At 40.9% G+C, this 17,030-nt stretch overlaps 1 protein-coding gene across 2 annotated transcripts in view; it reads left to right on the top strand.

The window, feature by feature from the left end:
• Nucleotides 1-17,030, top strand: part of ank2b (ankyrin 2b, neuronal) — an 801,710-nt gene that overhangs the window by 760,880 nt on the left and 23,800 nt on the right. For both annotated transcript variants that reach the window (XM_059988791.1, XM_059988792.1), the window contains 2 exons: nt 6,850-6,996; nt 16,617-16,947. In XM_059988791.1, the coding sequence (XP_059844774.1) occupies nt 6,850-6,996; nt 16,617-16,947 (478 nt within the window). The remainder of the gene's footprint in view (nt 1-6,849; nt 6,997-16,616; nt 16,948-17,030) is intronic.

Below are 17,030 nucleotides of genomic sequence, written 5' to 3'. Positions count from 1 at the left end.
CAGGCTACTGTGGGAGGTGAGGGAGGAGATTGCTGAGCCTCAGTGAGGATGGAAGAGATACTGAGGATCGGAGGGTTGCAGATGTTGTTCCCTTATTCAAGAAAGGGAGTAGAGATAGCCCAGGAAATTATAGACCAGTGAGTCTTACTTCAGTGGTTGGTAACTTGCTGGAAAAGATCCTGAGAGACAGGTTTTATGAATATTTGGAGCGGCATAATATGATTAGGAATAGTCAGCATGGCTTTGTCAAAGGCAGCTCATGTCTTACGAGCCTGATTAATTTTTTTCAGGATGTGACTAAGCACATTGATGAAGGTAGAGCAGTAGATGTAGTGTATATGGATTTCAGCAAGGGATTTGATAAGATAACCCCATACAAGGCTTATTGAGAAAGTAAGATGGCATGGGATCCAAGGGATCACATTGCTTTGTGGATCCAGAACTGGCTTGCCCACAGAAGGCAAAGGGTGGTTGTAGATGGGTCATATTTTGCATGGAGGTTGGTGACCAGTGGTGTGCCTCAGGGATCTGTTCTGGGAGCCCTACTCTTTGTCATTTTTATAAATGACCTGGATGAGGAAGTGGAGGGATGAGTTAGTAGGTCAAATATGATGACAGAATATAGTATTAATGGTAAGATTCTTGGCAGTGTGGCGGTTCAGAGGGATCTTGGGGTCCAAGTCCATAGGACACTCAAAGCTGCTGCACAGGTTGACTTTGTGGTTAAGAAGGCATACATCAGTCATGGGATTGAATTTAGGAGCCAAGAGGTAATGTTGCAGCTATACAGAACCCTGGTCAGACCCCATTTGGAGTACTGTGCTCAGTTCTGGCCACCTCACTACAGGAAGGATGCAGAAACCATAGAAAGGGTTCAGAGGAGATTTACAAGGATGTTGCCTGGATTGGGAAGCATGCCTTATGAGAATAGGTTGAGGGAATGCGGCCTTTTCTCCTTGGAGTGACGGAGGATGAGAGGTAACCTGATAGAGGTGTATAAGATGATGAGAGGCATTGATCGTGTGGATAGTCAGAGGCTTTTTCCCAGGGCTGAGGTGACTAGCACGAGAGAGCACAGTTTTAAGATGCTTGGAAGTAGGTACAGAGGATATGTCAGAGGTAAGTTTTTTATGCAGAGAGAGGTGAATGCGTGGAATGGGCTGCTGGCAATGGTGGTGGAGGCAGATACAATAGGATCTTTTTTACAATATTTTTATTCAGAAGAAAAAAAAACAAGATTTACAGTGTGCAACACATAGATACATCTCAACATAACTTGTGTACATTCATATATTGTAATAAAATTGATCAAAATGTTATAGCATAACACATAAAGGTATACCACTCTCTAATCAAAGATTTAAAGATAAGTCATACATCATAAAAGAAATTTTTTATATTAAAAAAGTCAACCCCCTTCCAACTACCAAAGAAAAAAGCTGATGGATGACAATGGATAATTAGGAAAAAAAACATATTCACTTAAGAAGAGAAGATAAAAATATACATAAAAGTCTGAGCACTGTTAAACTTTATAAATTGGTAAAGTAATTTAGGAAAGGTCCGCAAATATCATAAAAAGATTGTTTCAAATTTAAGACTGAGCAGCGGATCTTTTCTAAATTTAAATAAGACATAATATCATGTATCCATTGAAGATGTGTAGGGGGGTAGACTCCTTCCATTTAAGCAAGATTGCTCTTCTTGCTAAAAGAGAGGTAAAAACTAAAACCTATAGGTTAGGAGTATTTAAAGTTATATCTTCATTTGCAATAATACCAAATAAGGCAGTAAGGGGATTTGGGTCAAATTGGACCCTAAAAAGTTGAGAGAAGGTATGAAATACTTCCCGCCAAAACTTTTCAATTGTAGGACAAAACCAAAACATATGAATTAAAGAGGCATCAGCAGAGTTGCATTTATTACAAAGTGGAGAAACATTCGGGTAAAAACTGGAGAGCTTCTGTTTAGAAATGTAAGCTCTATGAACCACTTTAAATTGTAGAAGAGAATGACGAGCACAGAAAGATGATTTATTAACCCATTTAAGAATTTTATTCCATCTATCATCAGAAATCTGACAATTTAGGTCATCCTCCCAAGCTTTTTTTATTTTATCTAAAAAGTCTTGTCTAGAATCAATCAACAAGTTATAGATACCGTTAATAGAAGCATAAACAAAAGGTTTTAAATTTAAAAGATCGTCCAGTAAATTTTTATCAGGACCTATAGGAAAAGTAGCTAATTGGAAACATAGAAAATCTCTAATTTGAAGGTATCTGTAAAAATGTGTTTTTGGGAGTGCAAATTTATTTGACAATTGGTGAAATGAAGCAAGAGATCCTGAGATAAACAGGTCCCAAAAACACTTAATACCTAGTTCATCCCAATCTTTAAAGACTTTGTCAGTCATGGAAGGGATAAAAAAAATAATTAAGGAGAATGGGAGATGATAATGAAAAATTCGCTAAACCAAAAAATTTTCTAAATTGAGACCAGAATTAGGATCTTTTAAGACACGCCTGGACAGGTACATGGAGCTTAGAAAAATAGAGAGCTATTGGCAACTTTAGGTAATGGTAACTTTAGGTATTGGTAACTTTAGGTAGCAAGTACATGTTGGGCACAGCATTGTGGGCTAATGGGCCTGTATTGTGCTGTAGGTTTCTGTGTTTCTATGTAAGCATCAATGAATAATTGATTACTAACCTGTTCGGATACTTATCCACTGCCCAAGGTTAAAAGGCAGGAGTGGTTCGCAACAGCGTAATAGAGCTTTGGCCAATTGGCATTTGGAATTGATTAGTAATAGCCAGTTAAAAGAAGGCAGATGCAAGCAAAGCGGCAATCGTCACGGTGGCCATCTTCTTAGTGGACATGGTCAGAGTGGTGATCTAAGGCTTTAGCTCTTTGAGGCTTCAGCAAAGAGATGCTTCATTCAGCGAAAGCAAAGGAGAACAAAGCTCAAACATTTTCATTCTCTTCTTCGTATCTGCTCAGCTCGGACAGTAGAGATGTCAGGTAAGATAATCTTGTGGAATGTGGGAAGGCAGGGAGACCTCCAGTGTCTCTGACAACTACGTCTGTGAGGAGTAAATCCAGCTGCAGCTTCTACCAAACAATGTTGAGTTGGAGCTGGAACTGGATGAACTCCAGGTCATTCAGGAGGCTGAGGGGTGATAGATAGGACATACAGAGAGGTAGTTACACCCGAGGTACAGGACACAGGAAACTGGGTGACAGCCAAAAAGGAGAATGGGTTTAAGGAGCTAGATAAGAATACCCCTGTGGTCATCCTCCTCAACAAAAGGCATACCACCTTGGGTGCTGTCGAGAAACGGGGAAAGATGGCCTAACTGAGGAATGTCACATTAGTTTCTAGCACTGAGTCTCATCTGTGACTAGGAAGAGGCATACTATGGTGATAGGGGATTCATTAGTTAGTCTGTGGGCAAGAATGAGATTCCTGGATGGAAGGTTGCCTCCTATGTGCCAGGGTCTGGGGTATCTTGGATCAAGTCCTCAGCATTCTTTAGTGGGAGGGGGAATAGACAGAAGTCGTGGTCCATGAGATACCGATGATATGGGTAGGACAAGTGACAAGGTTCTGCATAAAGAGGTCAGGGGTTAGCTGCTAAGTTAAAGGGCAGGACCTCCAGGGTTGTGATCTCAGAATTGCTACCCGTGACATGTGCTAGTGAGGCCAGAATGAGGAAGATTATACAGTTTAATACATGGCTAATGAGTTGCTGTAGGAGGGAGGACATAAGATTTTTGGATCATTGGGCTCTTTTCCAGCAAAGGTGGGACCAGTACAGATTTGACAGTTTGGACCTGAACTGGAGGCAGACTAAAATCCTTGTGGAAAGGTTTGTTGATGTTACATGGTGGGGTTTAAACTAGAATTGAAGGCATGATGTGAAGCAGAGTGCCAGAACAGTTAGTGGAGAGGATGTTGGTAAGACCTCAGACAAAGTTCAGATTCAAAAGCTTGAGCATGGTGTGACAAATTGAAAAGGGTGAATACAGGACTGAAGGTGTTGTATCTGAATGCGTGCAGTGTATGGAATTAGGTTGTGCAAGGTTGTAGGTTGGCAGCTATGATGTTCATACAAGAGTGGTGCAGTACTGTGTATGATACTCCTGTAGGAGTGGGGTGATGCTGTGTTGTATAATACGCCTGTAGGAGTGGGGTGATGCTGTGTTGTACAATACGCCTGTAGGAGTGGGGTGACTGTTGCGTGATGCCCATGTACGAATGGTGTGATACTGTGTTGTACAACACTCCTGTAGAAATGGTGTGATTATTGTATGATATTCATGTAGGAATGGTGATTGTTGTATGACACTCCTGAAAGAGGTTTGTGATAATGTGTTGTATGCTACTCGTGTAGGAGTGGTGTGATAATGTGTTGTATGCTACTCGTGTAGGAGTGGTGTGATAATGTGTTGTATGCTACTCGTGTAGGAGTGGTGTGATACTGTGTTGTATGCTACTCGTGTAGGAGTGGTGTGATACTGTGTGTGATACTCCTGTAGGGGTGGTGTGATTTACAAGACTGATGTAGAAATAGTGTGATTGTTGTGTATAGTCATGTAGTAGTGTGATTGTTGTATGATACTCCTGTAGGGGTGGTGTGAATGTTGTGTGATACATACAAAACAAATACAAATTCAATTTTCTACTCCAAAAGAAAGTTATACGAATTGTAAATAAGACAAGTTATTATGAGCCAAACAATCTTCTACTTATTCAACTAAACTAAAATACAGAGATATCATAAATTTTAAAATAATGCAAATTATGTATAAAGTAAAAAATGGACAGCTACCATAAAGTATCCAAAGGTTGTTTAGAATGAGAGAAAGTCAACATGATTTAAGAGGAACATGTATATTTCAAAAATAAAGGATAAGAACAAATATATGTAACCCCCTGGGTCGCCTCAGGCTCGCTCAACTCATTCTCGTCTGGGGGAGCAGCCTTCGGCCCCGCCAAACTGGGTAACCAGCTGGTGTGGATGCTGTGTGATGTCTCCGCCTCGCCCAAAAAACAGACAGTACACCATACGCGATTAAATGGGTACAATTTATAAAGGTTACTATAACTAAGTGATTAATAACTGTAGCGTTCTCGCTCGGGTGTAATGAAACACCGAATTAAACGCAGAGATAAACCGTAGTCAATGAAAACAAGGTCACAGTAAGATTAACCATTTACTGTTCACTCTTCACATTAATGTATGGTGAAAACTGTTGATAAAACAATACAAGATTGATACAGTATTTGTTCCCTTCTTGATATCACATTTACATTGTAAATACTTGTAAAAGTAAACTACAACTACATTGCATTAAAGTGCAGCATACAGTCAGAATCTACCTACGCCATGGACCGCTTTAAATACACTTCAACACAAACTATCCGCAACTCTTTAACTAACGAAAACGTAAACCTTATTGGCCGTTGTTACTTTTAACGGGATCGGCGTTAACATTTTAATTCAACATATCAATTATCTATTAACTTAAAGCGTTGCTCTCACTGTGATTTCTAATGCATACAAACAACTTCTTGCGTGAGTCTGTTTCTTGCTCTGGTCTCCCTCGTGCGAGCCCCCACCCTCGTGTTGATCCCAAACCAGTATTTTCCCACAAGACGCAGCGAAACTGGATGTGACGTCATCGCATGCCAATATATTTTACAGGCAATGAATATACTTTAAACCATTCTAATTTTAACTAGAAAATACTAACAAATGAATTACTAAGCAAAAATATTATAAACTAAATAACTGCCATAAAGGCAACACAATAACGATACAGTATATATGAAAGAAAAAAAATAAAGAAAAGGCGCCAAACTTATCGAAGTCCAAACCACTTCATGCACAACCGTTGGAGCTCAATTATTGAAGTCTTCTGGCCACCATTCGATCCCCTCTGAACTCCTCGACTCGCAGCTTAGGACCATCCGAAGTGGTCAACCAAGCACATCTAGCTTCATCTCCTCTCCTTGGGGTACCTCCTGGCCTTGGACCCCTGCTTGGGGTCCATTCCTCGCCCAGTTTACAGCATCATGTCCTCTCTCTCTCAACCCCTCGTGCTGATCTCCCCAAAAGCCCGCCAACAATAGCTTACAGACTCAGAAGAAAGAACAACATTAATGCCAATTGGTTTACAAAGGAATACAATTCTCGTTATCAATAAATTTTAATCCAAACAAGCTTCCAGCACTCTCTCCCAACAAAGAAGCATTCCTGCTTTTAACAAAACAAAGAAGCCATTTTGATTACATACACAGTAACAAAGAAAAAGAAGAAACCCCCTTTACATGTAAAAAAATCATTGTACTTCAGTCAGAGGGGTGAATCCATGGAACAATTGTAGTAAGAATTTAAAAACATGCACTACACTTAACGAGTTTAAAAAAATTATTTAGTGAACAAATATAATACATGATTTAAAATGAATGGGAGTAATATAAATAAATGATATTTGGAATTGGATTTTATGTTAAAAGATTATGAAATTTTTTGTTTTTGATGTGATGATTGACACCAAATATGTTGTTATATAAGTAACAGGGGTAGGCATAATAAGCTGTAGCTTCAGCCTACACCCTTTCAGTTTGTTTTAAAGAATATCTATGTTTTTGTTGTACTTTTGTCCAATGAAATAATCGTTGTAAATCATGCTTTTTTGTTATGTTTGTACTGAACAAAATAAATTAATTTCATTCATTCATTCATTCATTGATACTCATGTAGGAGTGGTGTTATGTATTGTACAGCTCCATGAAGATCAGTGATTTCCTGTTTACTTACTTTTTCCTCTTTTCTTTCCAAGATGAAAAGCTATTGCAGTCCTTGAACAAAATTAATCGACTGGATATTATCAGTCTGCTGGAAACCACACAAACATCACCCAGCAAAGAACATGTTTCCCGTACTTATGCAGAGATTGAGCAGACAATAGTCCAAGATCACAGTGAAGGTGAATGCATATTTCACAGTAAATCAACTTGGGTGTTGAAGTTTCTTTCAAGTTGCAGCATGTACTGTGAGGATTGGATCAGTCAGTCCATTTGCACTCTGCTGAAAATTCCTTTTTTTTAATTTCAAACATTGATGGTTGTACAATTGAATCAGTTGTTCTCTGCCATTGGAGGAAATAGAAAATTTTCCCCAGTGCACTACCAAGGAAATTAGTGAAATTTTTTTTGACATGACCACGTGTTTGGATGTGATATCTTGGTATCTTGGTTGGTGGGGTCAAAGGAAAGTTGCTTAACTTAAATATTAGTTGTAGGGAAACACAGAGACTAGGTACATCTAATACACTACCCTTTGGTATCAAGCCATAACTAGTAATGAGGTGAACAATCTTGGAGATGAAGGTTTTCATTAATTCATAGAATTATACAGTTCAGAAATGCGTACTTCAACTCAACTCATCCATGGACCAAGATACTTTTCCAACCTAATTTTATTTGCCTGCATTTAGCCGATATCCCTCTAAATTGCTCCTATCCGAGTACCTGTCCAAAAGGCTTTTGAACATTGTCATTGAAACTGCCTCTGCTACCTCCTCTAGTAGCTTGTTCTATATACCCTACACCCTATGTGAAGAGCTTGGACTTCAAACTCTCTTTCCCTCTTTGACGCCCCTCATCTTAGACTCCACTATCCTGAGGAAAGGACTGATTACGCTGTCCATATCCGGCATAATTCTATAAGCCTCTATAGACCCCTCAGTCCCTTTTGCTGCAGAGAAACAGGCAATCCAATACCTCATATAACTCAAATCCTCTAGTCCCAGCAACACCATTCTGCACCGTCTTTATCCTAATCTTATCCTTCCCATAGTGTAGTGAGCAGAACCATGCACAACATTCCATGGTATCCTAACCAACATTTCATATGACTGTAACATGGTGTCCCAACTCTTTTGTTCAGTGCCACAGCAAGCCATATGGCTTCTTCATACCCTGTCTACCTTGCCAGTTTAAGGGAACTATGTACTTAACCCCCACTGTCTCACTGTTCAACAACACTCCCCATATTCCTGCCCTGATCCCCATTCCTTTACCCAGTTTCTAGGTTGATCCACATCCTGTTGCAATCTTATATGACTTTCTAAGATTCACAGCACCACCAGTTTTTCCTGAGATCTACAAAATTGCTAATCATGCCACATACATTCCCATGCATATCATTGTATGAGAATGTAGATGGCATGAATAGCAAGTATGGCAAGACAAATAGCAAGAGCCAAAGCACCAATCCCTGCAGCATACCGCTGATTACAGGCTTCTAGTCTGGAAAAACAACCTTCCACATCATCCTCTGCCTTCTACCATCAAGCCAGTTATGTATCCAGTTGGGTAGATCAACGTGAATCCCATATGTTTGTGGTGCTGTCTGTGTGCAGGAGAGATATGTCAGAGTTGGGTACTCCACAGAAGAGCTTGAGGCGATGTGACACAATGTGCATGCTGGAGTTGGTGCTGCTCTTCAGTGTTTGCTTAGCAGAAGACAATATGTATTGTGCTTGACTGCAGGTTGCTGCAGCTGTCATGGACTCAGGGACTTGGGCAATTTTTTTTTGCGTGACTGCATTTTACTGCTTTCCGATACACACTATGTGTGCCTTGCTGTGTATAATTGTTGATACTGTGTTTTACATCTTGGCCGTGTAGTAACACTGTTTCTTTTGGCTGTTATCATGAGTATTTATGTATGGTTGTATAACAGTCAAACATTCCAATTTCTGGACCTGCAAAAGCCTTGCAGAAGGCAGTGTGGAAAAATCCACTACCCTGTCTTCATCTTTGTCACCTCTTCTAAAAAATTTACTCAAATTCATAAAACATCATTTCCCACACACTGAGCCATGTTAACCATGCCTCATCAGTCCTTACCTTTCCAGTCATAGAAACATAGAAAACCTACAGCACAATATTGGTCCTTCGACCCACAAAGCTGTGCCGAACATGTACTTACTTTAGAAATTACCGAGGGTTACCCATAGCCCTCTTTTTTTTAAGCTCCAAGTATCTATCCAGGAGTCTCTTTAAAAACCCTATCGTATCCGCCTCAATTTCCATTGCCAGCAGCCCATTCCATGCACTCACCACGCTCTGTTTAAAAAAATTATCCCTGACATTTCTTCTGTACCTACTTCCAAGCACCTTAAAACTGTGCCCTCTTGTGTTAGCCATTTCAGCCCTGGGAAAAAGCCTCTGACTATCCACATGATCAATGCTTCTCATCATCTTATACTCAGGTCACCTCTCATCCTCTGTCGCTCCAAGGAGAAAAGCCCAAGATCACTCAACCTATTCTCACAAGGCATGCTCCCCAATCCAGGCAACATCCTTGTAAATCTCCTCTGCACCCTTTCTATGTTTTCCACATCCTTCCTGTAGTGAGATGACCAGAACTGAGCACAGTAATCCAGGTGGGGTCTGACCAGGGTCCTATATAGCTGCAACATTATCTCTTGGCTCCTAAATTAAATTCCACTATTGATGAAGGCCAATGCACTGTACATCTTCTTAACCACACAGTCAACTTGTACAGCTGCTTTAAGCGTCCTACGGACTCGGACCCCAAGACCTCATCCAGGTCATTTATAAAAATCACGAAGCGGAGGGCCCCAGAACAGATCCCTGAGGCACTCCACTGGTCACCGACCTCCATGAAGAATATGACCCGTCTACAACCATGCAGATAGATTCCATGTCTCAGAATCCATTCAAGTCATTTTCCTGTCACTGATGTTAGGATCAGCAGCCTGTACATCCCTGATTTGTCCTGGCAGTACTTTATAAACAAGGTACAATAGTAGCTATCCATTACCACAACTGAGGCTGAAGAAGATATAAACTCTCTGCTAGGGCCTAATCAATTACTTCACTTCCTTTCCCAAATTTCCTAGAAAACAGTTGATCAGGCTCCTGGGAATTAACCACCTTTAAATCTTCAAACCATCTAACATCGTTTTTTGTGATGCTGCAAGAATTCATTGTTCTCTTTCCTGAACTTAGTAGCTTCCATGTCCTTCTGCATGGTAAATGCAGATGAGAAAACTTAATTTAAGACCTCATCAATCTCCTTTCTCTCTACACATAGATTACCACAGTGATTCCTTAAGAGGATCAGTTCTCTTCTCCCTAGCTACCCTTTTGCATTTAATACACTTCTAGATTAATTTAGGATTTTTCTTTAGGGATACTCACCCTTTTGTCCTCCAATTTCCTTCTTATATGTACTTGTACATGCGTTATACAACTCAAGGGACTCCCTCAATCACAACTACCAAAGGCAGACGTGTGTCTTTCACTTTCCTTATCCCTTCACTTCAATATCCCTTGGACACCAGGATTCTCTTAATCTGCTATCCTTACCCTTCACTTGAACGGGGAACATACTGGCCCTGAGCTCTTCCTATCACACTTCTAAAAGACTTCCGTTTTGACTTTTGGACCAACTGATCTTTTTTATAACTATTATATAACTTAAAAGAATTATGGCCAAAGTGTTCTCCCACTGAAACATCATAGTCACCATCAATAACTCACTCTGAGACGTAAAGGCGAGACATCGGCTTTTATTGACTGGAAGAAGGAACAAGTAGTGAGTGACCACCATACTACATCCTGGAGACTGAGAGGCCGGGCTCAGGCCTTGATCGCCTTTATACAGGGGTCTGTGGGAGGAGCAACAGGAGCAGTCAGCAGGGGGTGTGTCCAGACAGGTATATGTAGTTCACCACAATCTCTTCTCTAATACTGTCACCCACATGTTGCTTCAAAAACCTTCGTTGTACACACGTAGCAAATTCTGCACCATCTCATCCCGAAGCATTTTGTCCATCTCAGTCCATATTAGGCAAATTAACAGTACCTACTCTTAGCATTCTATTATTCCTGCTTGTTTCTGTGATATTCTTGCATATTTACTTCTCTAATTCCCATTGGCTCTTAGTGGCTCCTTTAATATAATTGTATTAAGATGATCCTACCTTCCTTATCTCTAAGTTCTTCCTAAATAACCTTTATTGTTTTGTACAGTACAGCATAAGAACATCATGGAACATGGAACTCAGTACACCTTTACCTATAATACTGCTAGCATTAAAATGCACACATTTCTAACTATCTGTCTAATCATATGTATTATCTTGCTCCTGCCTGTTTTTACCTTCCACTCCACCTCTCCACTTTCTGATGTGATGCTCTAGTTCCCATTGCCCTGTCTAGCTGGTTTACTCATTGGTTGCCTTCCAGTTTAGGTACAACCTATCCCTCTTGTACAGGCAGAAGCAGTCTAATAATCCAAGAGCCTAAAACACTGCCCCGGTACCAATTCCTCAGTTGCTCATTCATCTGTACTATCATCCTATTCCTGCCCTAACTAGGATTTGACACTGGGAGTAATCCAGATATTACTAACTTGTAAGTCATGCTCTTCAGCCTCTTTTCTGACTCCTTATAAATTCTGAACAGTACTTCTTTCCCCTTTCTACCTATGTCATTGGTGTCAATGTGCACCATGGTTTCTGGCTGTGCACCACCCCTTTGAAAATATTCTGCAGCCACTTTGAGACATCCTGGACCTGAGCACCTGGGAGGCAACACATTAGAGGTTCAAAAGTCCAATTTAATGTCAGAGAAATGTATACAATATATATCCTGAAATGCTTTTTCTTTGTAAACATGCACAAAAACAGGGAAGTGCCCCAAAAAATGAATGACAGTTAAACATTTAAACCCCAGTTAAACAGTTAAACCCCAAGTTCCAACCCCCAGCTCCCCTCCCTCCCACGTGTAAGCGGCACCGAGCAACAATCCCCCCCCCCCACTGGCAAAAAATAGGAAGCATTGGTACCGCCACCGAGCACCCAAGCGTGAGCAAAGCAATAGCAAAGGCACAGACTTGCAGTTTCACCAAAATTTTAGCATTTCACCCAGCATTCAACATACCACTGGCTCTCTCTCTCCCTAATAAGGGAGAAAGAGGTGTCTCCATTTTCCCAGCAAGCGGGGAGACATAACAAACAACTCCCTGGTTTATGATGTTAAAAGTCTGTTACATCACTTTTTCCGAGTTCTGTTCCCAAAGATCTCAAAGATCCGAGGTCTTTCAACACACAGCAGTAGATTTTCTGACTCCCCCGATGACACACAGGTCTCCTGCCATGACACTGAACCTTGATCCGCCCGTCTCCAGAGTTCCAAGATACTAGGCTTTCAAATCCGAACCAGACTCTCAGGCCGAACCCTTGGCATGCCGAGCAACAGGCACTCAGGCATTTCCCCCGTGGCCACAGAATCTCCTATCCATCCCCCTAACTATGCACTCTCCTATCACTATCACTGCCTGACTCTGTCTTTCCTTGCTGAGTGTCACAGTGCCACTGGCTTGGCTGCTGCTGCTGTGCCCTGGTAGCTTATTGCACCAGCAGTATCCAAAGGGGTATACTTGTTGCTGAGAAGAATGGACACAGGGTAACCCTGCACAGACTGCTGACCCCCCCTTACGTCACCCATAAGACTGTTACAAGAATCATCCCTTATAATAATGACCAGGGAGGCACAGCAAGAATCTGTAATTACGGACAAGTATCTTTATTGTCTCAATGGAAGAGCACATGAACTTACACAACGAATACCTGTGTGCACACCAACTAAGTTTTCCTGACCTTCCATTGACAATCAAAGAACAGAAACTGTAATAGGAGTTAAAAAGGAGTTTCTGCTGCTGGCCACATGTTCCTTGTAGACCCATTTTAAATATTCATGTGTCAGACACATGGATATTTTAAATGGGTCTACAAAGAACCTCACACACACAATAGTTGTTCTACAGCGGGGGTCGGCAACCCGTGGCTCCGGAGCCGCATGCGACTCTTTCATCTCTGTGCTGCAGCTCCCTGTGGCTTTGGAAAATAAATGGTGAGTATTTAATTAAAATGTATTTTATGTTAGTTTGTTAGTTTTGAAATGTAATTCTAAATTTGAAGATTATGGTGATCTTGTACAATCTAAATAAAACGTTGTGGCGACCCATTTCCTGGCACATCCGAACCAGCTCACAATTAGCCAGCGTTTAGGCTAAGGGAGATAGCCTACGGGGGTTTGTGAGTATGTGTCTTTTGGAGCATCCGCGCCAATGGGGGGCGGGTTGAGGGAGGCTTAAAAGCAAGGCTGTTTAGTTCGAATAAAAGTTATCTTTGACTGCAGTTTACTGACTGCGTGTAACACACCGCTACAACGTGTTTTTATCGCTGGCTGTCCAGAGGGGAGGTGCTGAAACGCTTTGTTGCATGTCTGGAAGAAGTGAAAACTTTCCTGGGCAGCAAAGGGCTCACCTTTCCTGAGCTGGAACAGCCAGAGTAGCTGGAAAAGCTACACTTCATGGTAGACATGACAGCGCACCTGAACACGCTGAACACAGCTCTTCAGGGGAAAGGACGTACAGCCCTACACATGTTGGAGGATGTTTTGGCATTCGAGCGCAAGTTGACAGTGCTTGCCAGAGCTTTACAGAAAGGCACATTGTCTCACTTCCCCAATTTGAGAGAGTTCAAACAAGGTCACGACATGATAAATTCGGAGTATTTACATTCTGCAATCATCGCAATGCAAACATCGTTTGGGAAACACTTCTGTGAGTTCAGAGAGGAAAAAAACACATTATCCTTCCCGGTCACTCCCCTAAGCATTGATCCATCCCTACTGAATACGACTGCATTGGCAGGTGTGAGTCAACCTGATCTTGAGATGGAACTGGCCGACATAGCCGACAAAGACTATGGGTGTCCAAGTTTAGACACTTGACAGCAGACCTTGAAGATGTTGCCCGTCAGAAGGCCGTTCTTGCTCAGAATCACAAATGGAGTGATACTGAAAACCTCCGCAAACCAGACAAGCGTGTTCGAAACATGGAATGCTATCCCCGACATTTATGTAAACATTATGCGCTTGGAGTCCTGTCGATCTTTGGATCCACATATGTATGTGAGCAGGTGTTCTCCAACATGAACTTTATTAAAAACAAGCATCGCGCACGCCTCACAGATGACAGCTTGCGATCCTGTGTAAAGATGAAGGTGACGTCATACAGCCCTAATGTGCAGACGCTGTGCACTGAGGTCCAGGAGCAGAAATCCCATTAACCAAGTATGATAAATATTTTAATTGCCTATTATTTTACATATATTCATATTTTTTCATTGTTCAGTGAAATAGTCCTTTTATTTTTCAGGTTGACACCTGGCTGACGTTATTTTTGGTTTGCTGCTGGCGGAAAATTTAAGTTCGGCGTTTTTCATAAATACAAGAAGGACTCAAATAGACATTGAGTATTTTACTTAAAAGTAACCTTCAACCCAACGTCTTTTTTTCGGAGTTCAAGATGTTTTTGTTGCATGCAGAAATGTAATTTCGTTTTCTCTGCAGGAGTTCATCGATTTCATAAATGCAACACATTATAGTTTGTTTATACATAGCATAAAGGCAAAAAAAATGTTGTATGCAGTGTTATTTCATTTTAAATGTCAAACGGGTTTTGTGGCTCCCAGTGTTTTCTTTTCTGTGGGAAACGGGTCCAAATGGCTCTTTCAGTGGTAAAGGTTGCTGACCCCTGTCCTACAGTTACCGCTGCCAGCAGACTTGTAGCATCTGCTTTTATATTCATTTCTTACCAATTCAAATTTTGCATTCCATTGTCAATTGCTGTAGGTCATGTGTCTGACCTTTAACACCTTTTAATTGGCCCTGCTCTAAGCCAACATCCAATTATTATTGCCCTCTTCCCAGCAAGTGACAATCGGTAATTCATGGCTCTTTGTTCTCAATCAGCAACCAGCTTGAAACACAAAGACCAGACACAGGCCAACATTCACACACCTGGATGTTATATCAAACACAAAAAACACCTCACAACTAACTTATTTGGAATCCCTAATTACCTGAGGCATTATTGAGTTGACTTTAAAACACTGATCATCCCAAGCAACCAACATACAAAATGGAGAGCACAATCTCTTCATTAATTGGTAGCCTTTATCTCCTCCCTTATGGCAAGAACAAGATCTTGTCTGCCTTCACTGTCCTTGATTCATTCAAATTCACTGATAGGCAGACTGTAGTTCTTTCTGGCCAACATCCCCACCCCCTCTTGATCCAAAGATATTTACCTTAAGATCACTATCCTCCTTTATTCTATTGACATGTCATATTGGATCATTTTTTCTCAATAAATAAATGAACAAGTATAATGTTTTAGTGTTATTTACTGTATATAATTGGGTTCTTTTTATCTGGTTTTAGGACTTGCATGAAGATCTGATCACATTTTAGGTCATATTTATGCAGAAATAGAAAAACTTCTCTAGGGTTCACTAACTTTCTAGCACCACTGTAATGTGTATCCTCAGACGTTAAGCTCCTAGCTATAATCTTCTTTCAACCATGATTCAGTGATGCCTACAACATCATACATGCCAATCTGTAATTGTGCTACAAATTCATTTACCTTATTCTGTAGACTGTGTGCATTTGAATATAATTCCTTCAATCCTGTATTCACCCATTTTGATTCTGACCACCTTTTACATTGCAACTCTCCTGTTGACTGCAATTTTGCCCTATAATCAGCCTCACCTCGCTAGGAGTCAAACTACACATTAGAGAAATTCAGCAGAGAAACAGCTGGAAAATTATGCTGGAGAGGTAGTCATGGGGGACTTAACCAGGTTGAGAATAGGTTGAGTGAACTTGGCCTTTTCTCCTTGGAGCAACAGAGGATGAGAAGTAACTTGATAGAGGTGTACAAGATTATGAGAGGCATTGATTGTGTGGACAGTCAGAGGCTTTTCCCCAGGGCTGAAATGACTAACATGAGAGCACTTAATATTAAGGTGCTTGGAAGTAGGTACAGAGGAGGTGTCAGCGGTAAGTTTTTTACACAGAATCGTGAGTGTGTGGAATGGGCTGCCCGCAGCAGAAATAATAGGTTCTTTTAAGAGACTCCTGGACAGAGAGCTATAGGTAAAGCCTAGGTAGTTCTAAGGTAGGGACATGTTTGGCACAGCTTTGTGGGCTGAAGGGCCCGTATTGTGCCGTAGGTTTTCTATGTTTCTATGTTATATTTTCCTGAAATTGCAATTTTAATTTTTGTACCTTTTAAAAGCCATGAACATTATTTTCTTCCTTTGTCAGCCAGCCTAATCTAATAATAGTTTCATTAAGCACTCATTCCATTGATGCATTCTCTCTCCTCGTGAATAGCAGATTCAGTCTTATTTCACTGTTCCATTGTGTCACATGTTTTTAAGCACAAAGGTACTGTCTTGAGACAGTGTCTAGGTTAGATTTGCAGTTGGGAATGGGTCCAATAACTAATGGCTGTTAGGCTCTAGAACTTGCATATTTCCAGTACTGGCTTATCTGAAGAGCATGGAGAAATAAAGTATTTGTTAGAATTTTAAATGTGATTTCATTTAAAGATGAACAATAAGTGGGTTATTCACAATTTGAACCTATTAATATTTCTGCATACTAAAGTAGATCTTTGTTATAACCACTTTGTTTTCTCCATTTCTAGGTTTCTCTGCACTTTCTGAAGACCTTTACAGTCCGAAGATCACACGACTGGGACAGCAGACTTCTAAAGAGTATTCCTGCTCAAGGGATCTAGTAGAAGTTTCCAGTGAACGACGTACTGAGGGCTTTGGAGCACAACCACCTCTTGTCTTGGAGGAAGATAGTTCCATCAGTTGTGGCAAGCCTCAGGAAACCAATGCACAGACCAAGGAACAGCTGAACAAGTCAGGAGAGGAGCTATTCATCTCTGAGTACTCTGGGCAAGCTCAGAAGGAAAATGAAGCTGAAGCAAAAAAGTCAGTACTTACCGATAAACAAAAGGAAAAATCTGTGTAAGACTTGTTTTGTCTAATATTTTGGTGCAGTGGGATGAAATTTGGTACACGTGCAGGGTAGAATTGTTAAAGGAAGTCGA

Source organism: Hypanus sabinus, chromosome 14 (genome assembly GCF_030144855.1).
Source record: "Hypanus sabinus isolate sHypSab1 chromosome 14, sHypSab1.hap1, whole genome shotgun sequence".
NCBI classification, from domain to species: Eukaryota; Metazoa; Chordata; class Chondrichthyes; order Myliobatiformes; family Dasyatidae; genus Hypanus; species Hypanus sabinus.
This window is presented reverse-complemented; position numbering and strand designations above follow the sequence as displayed.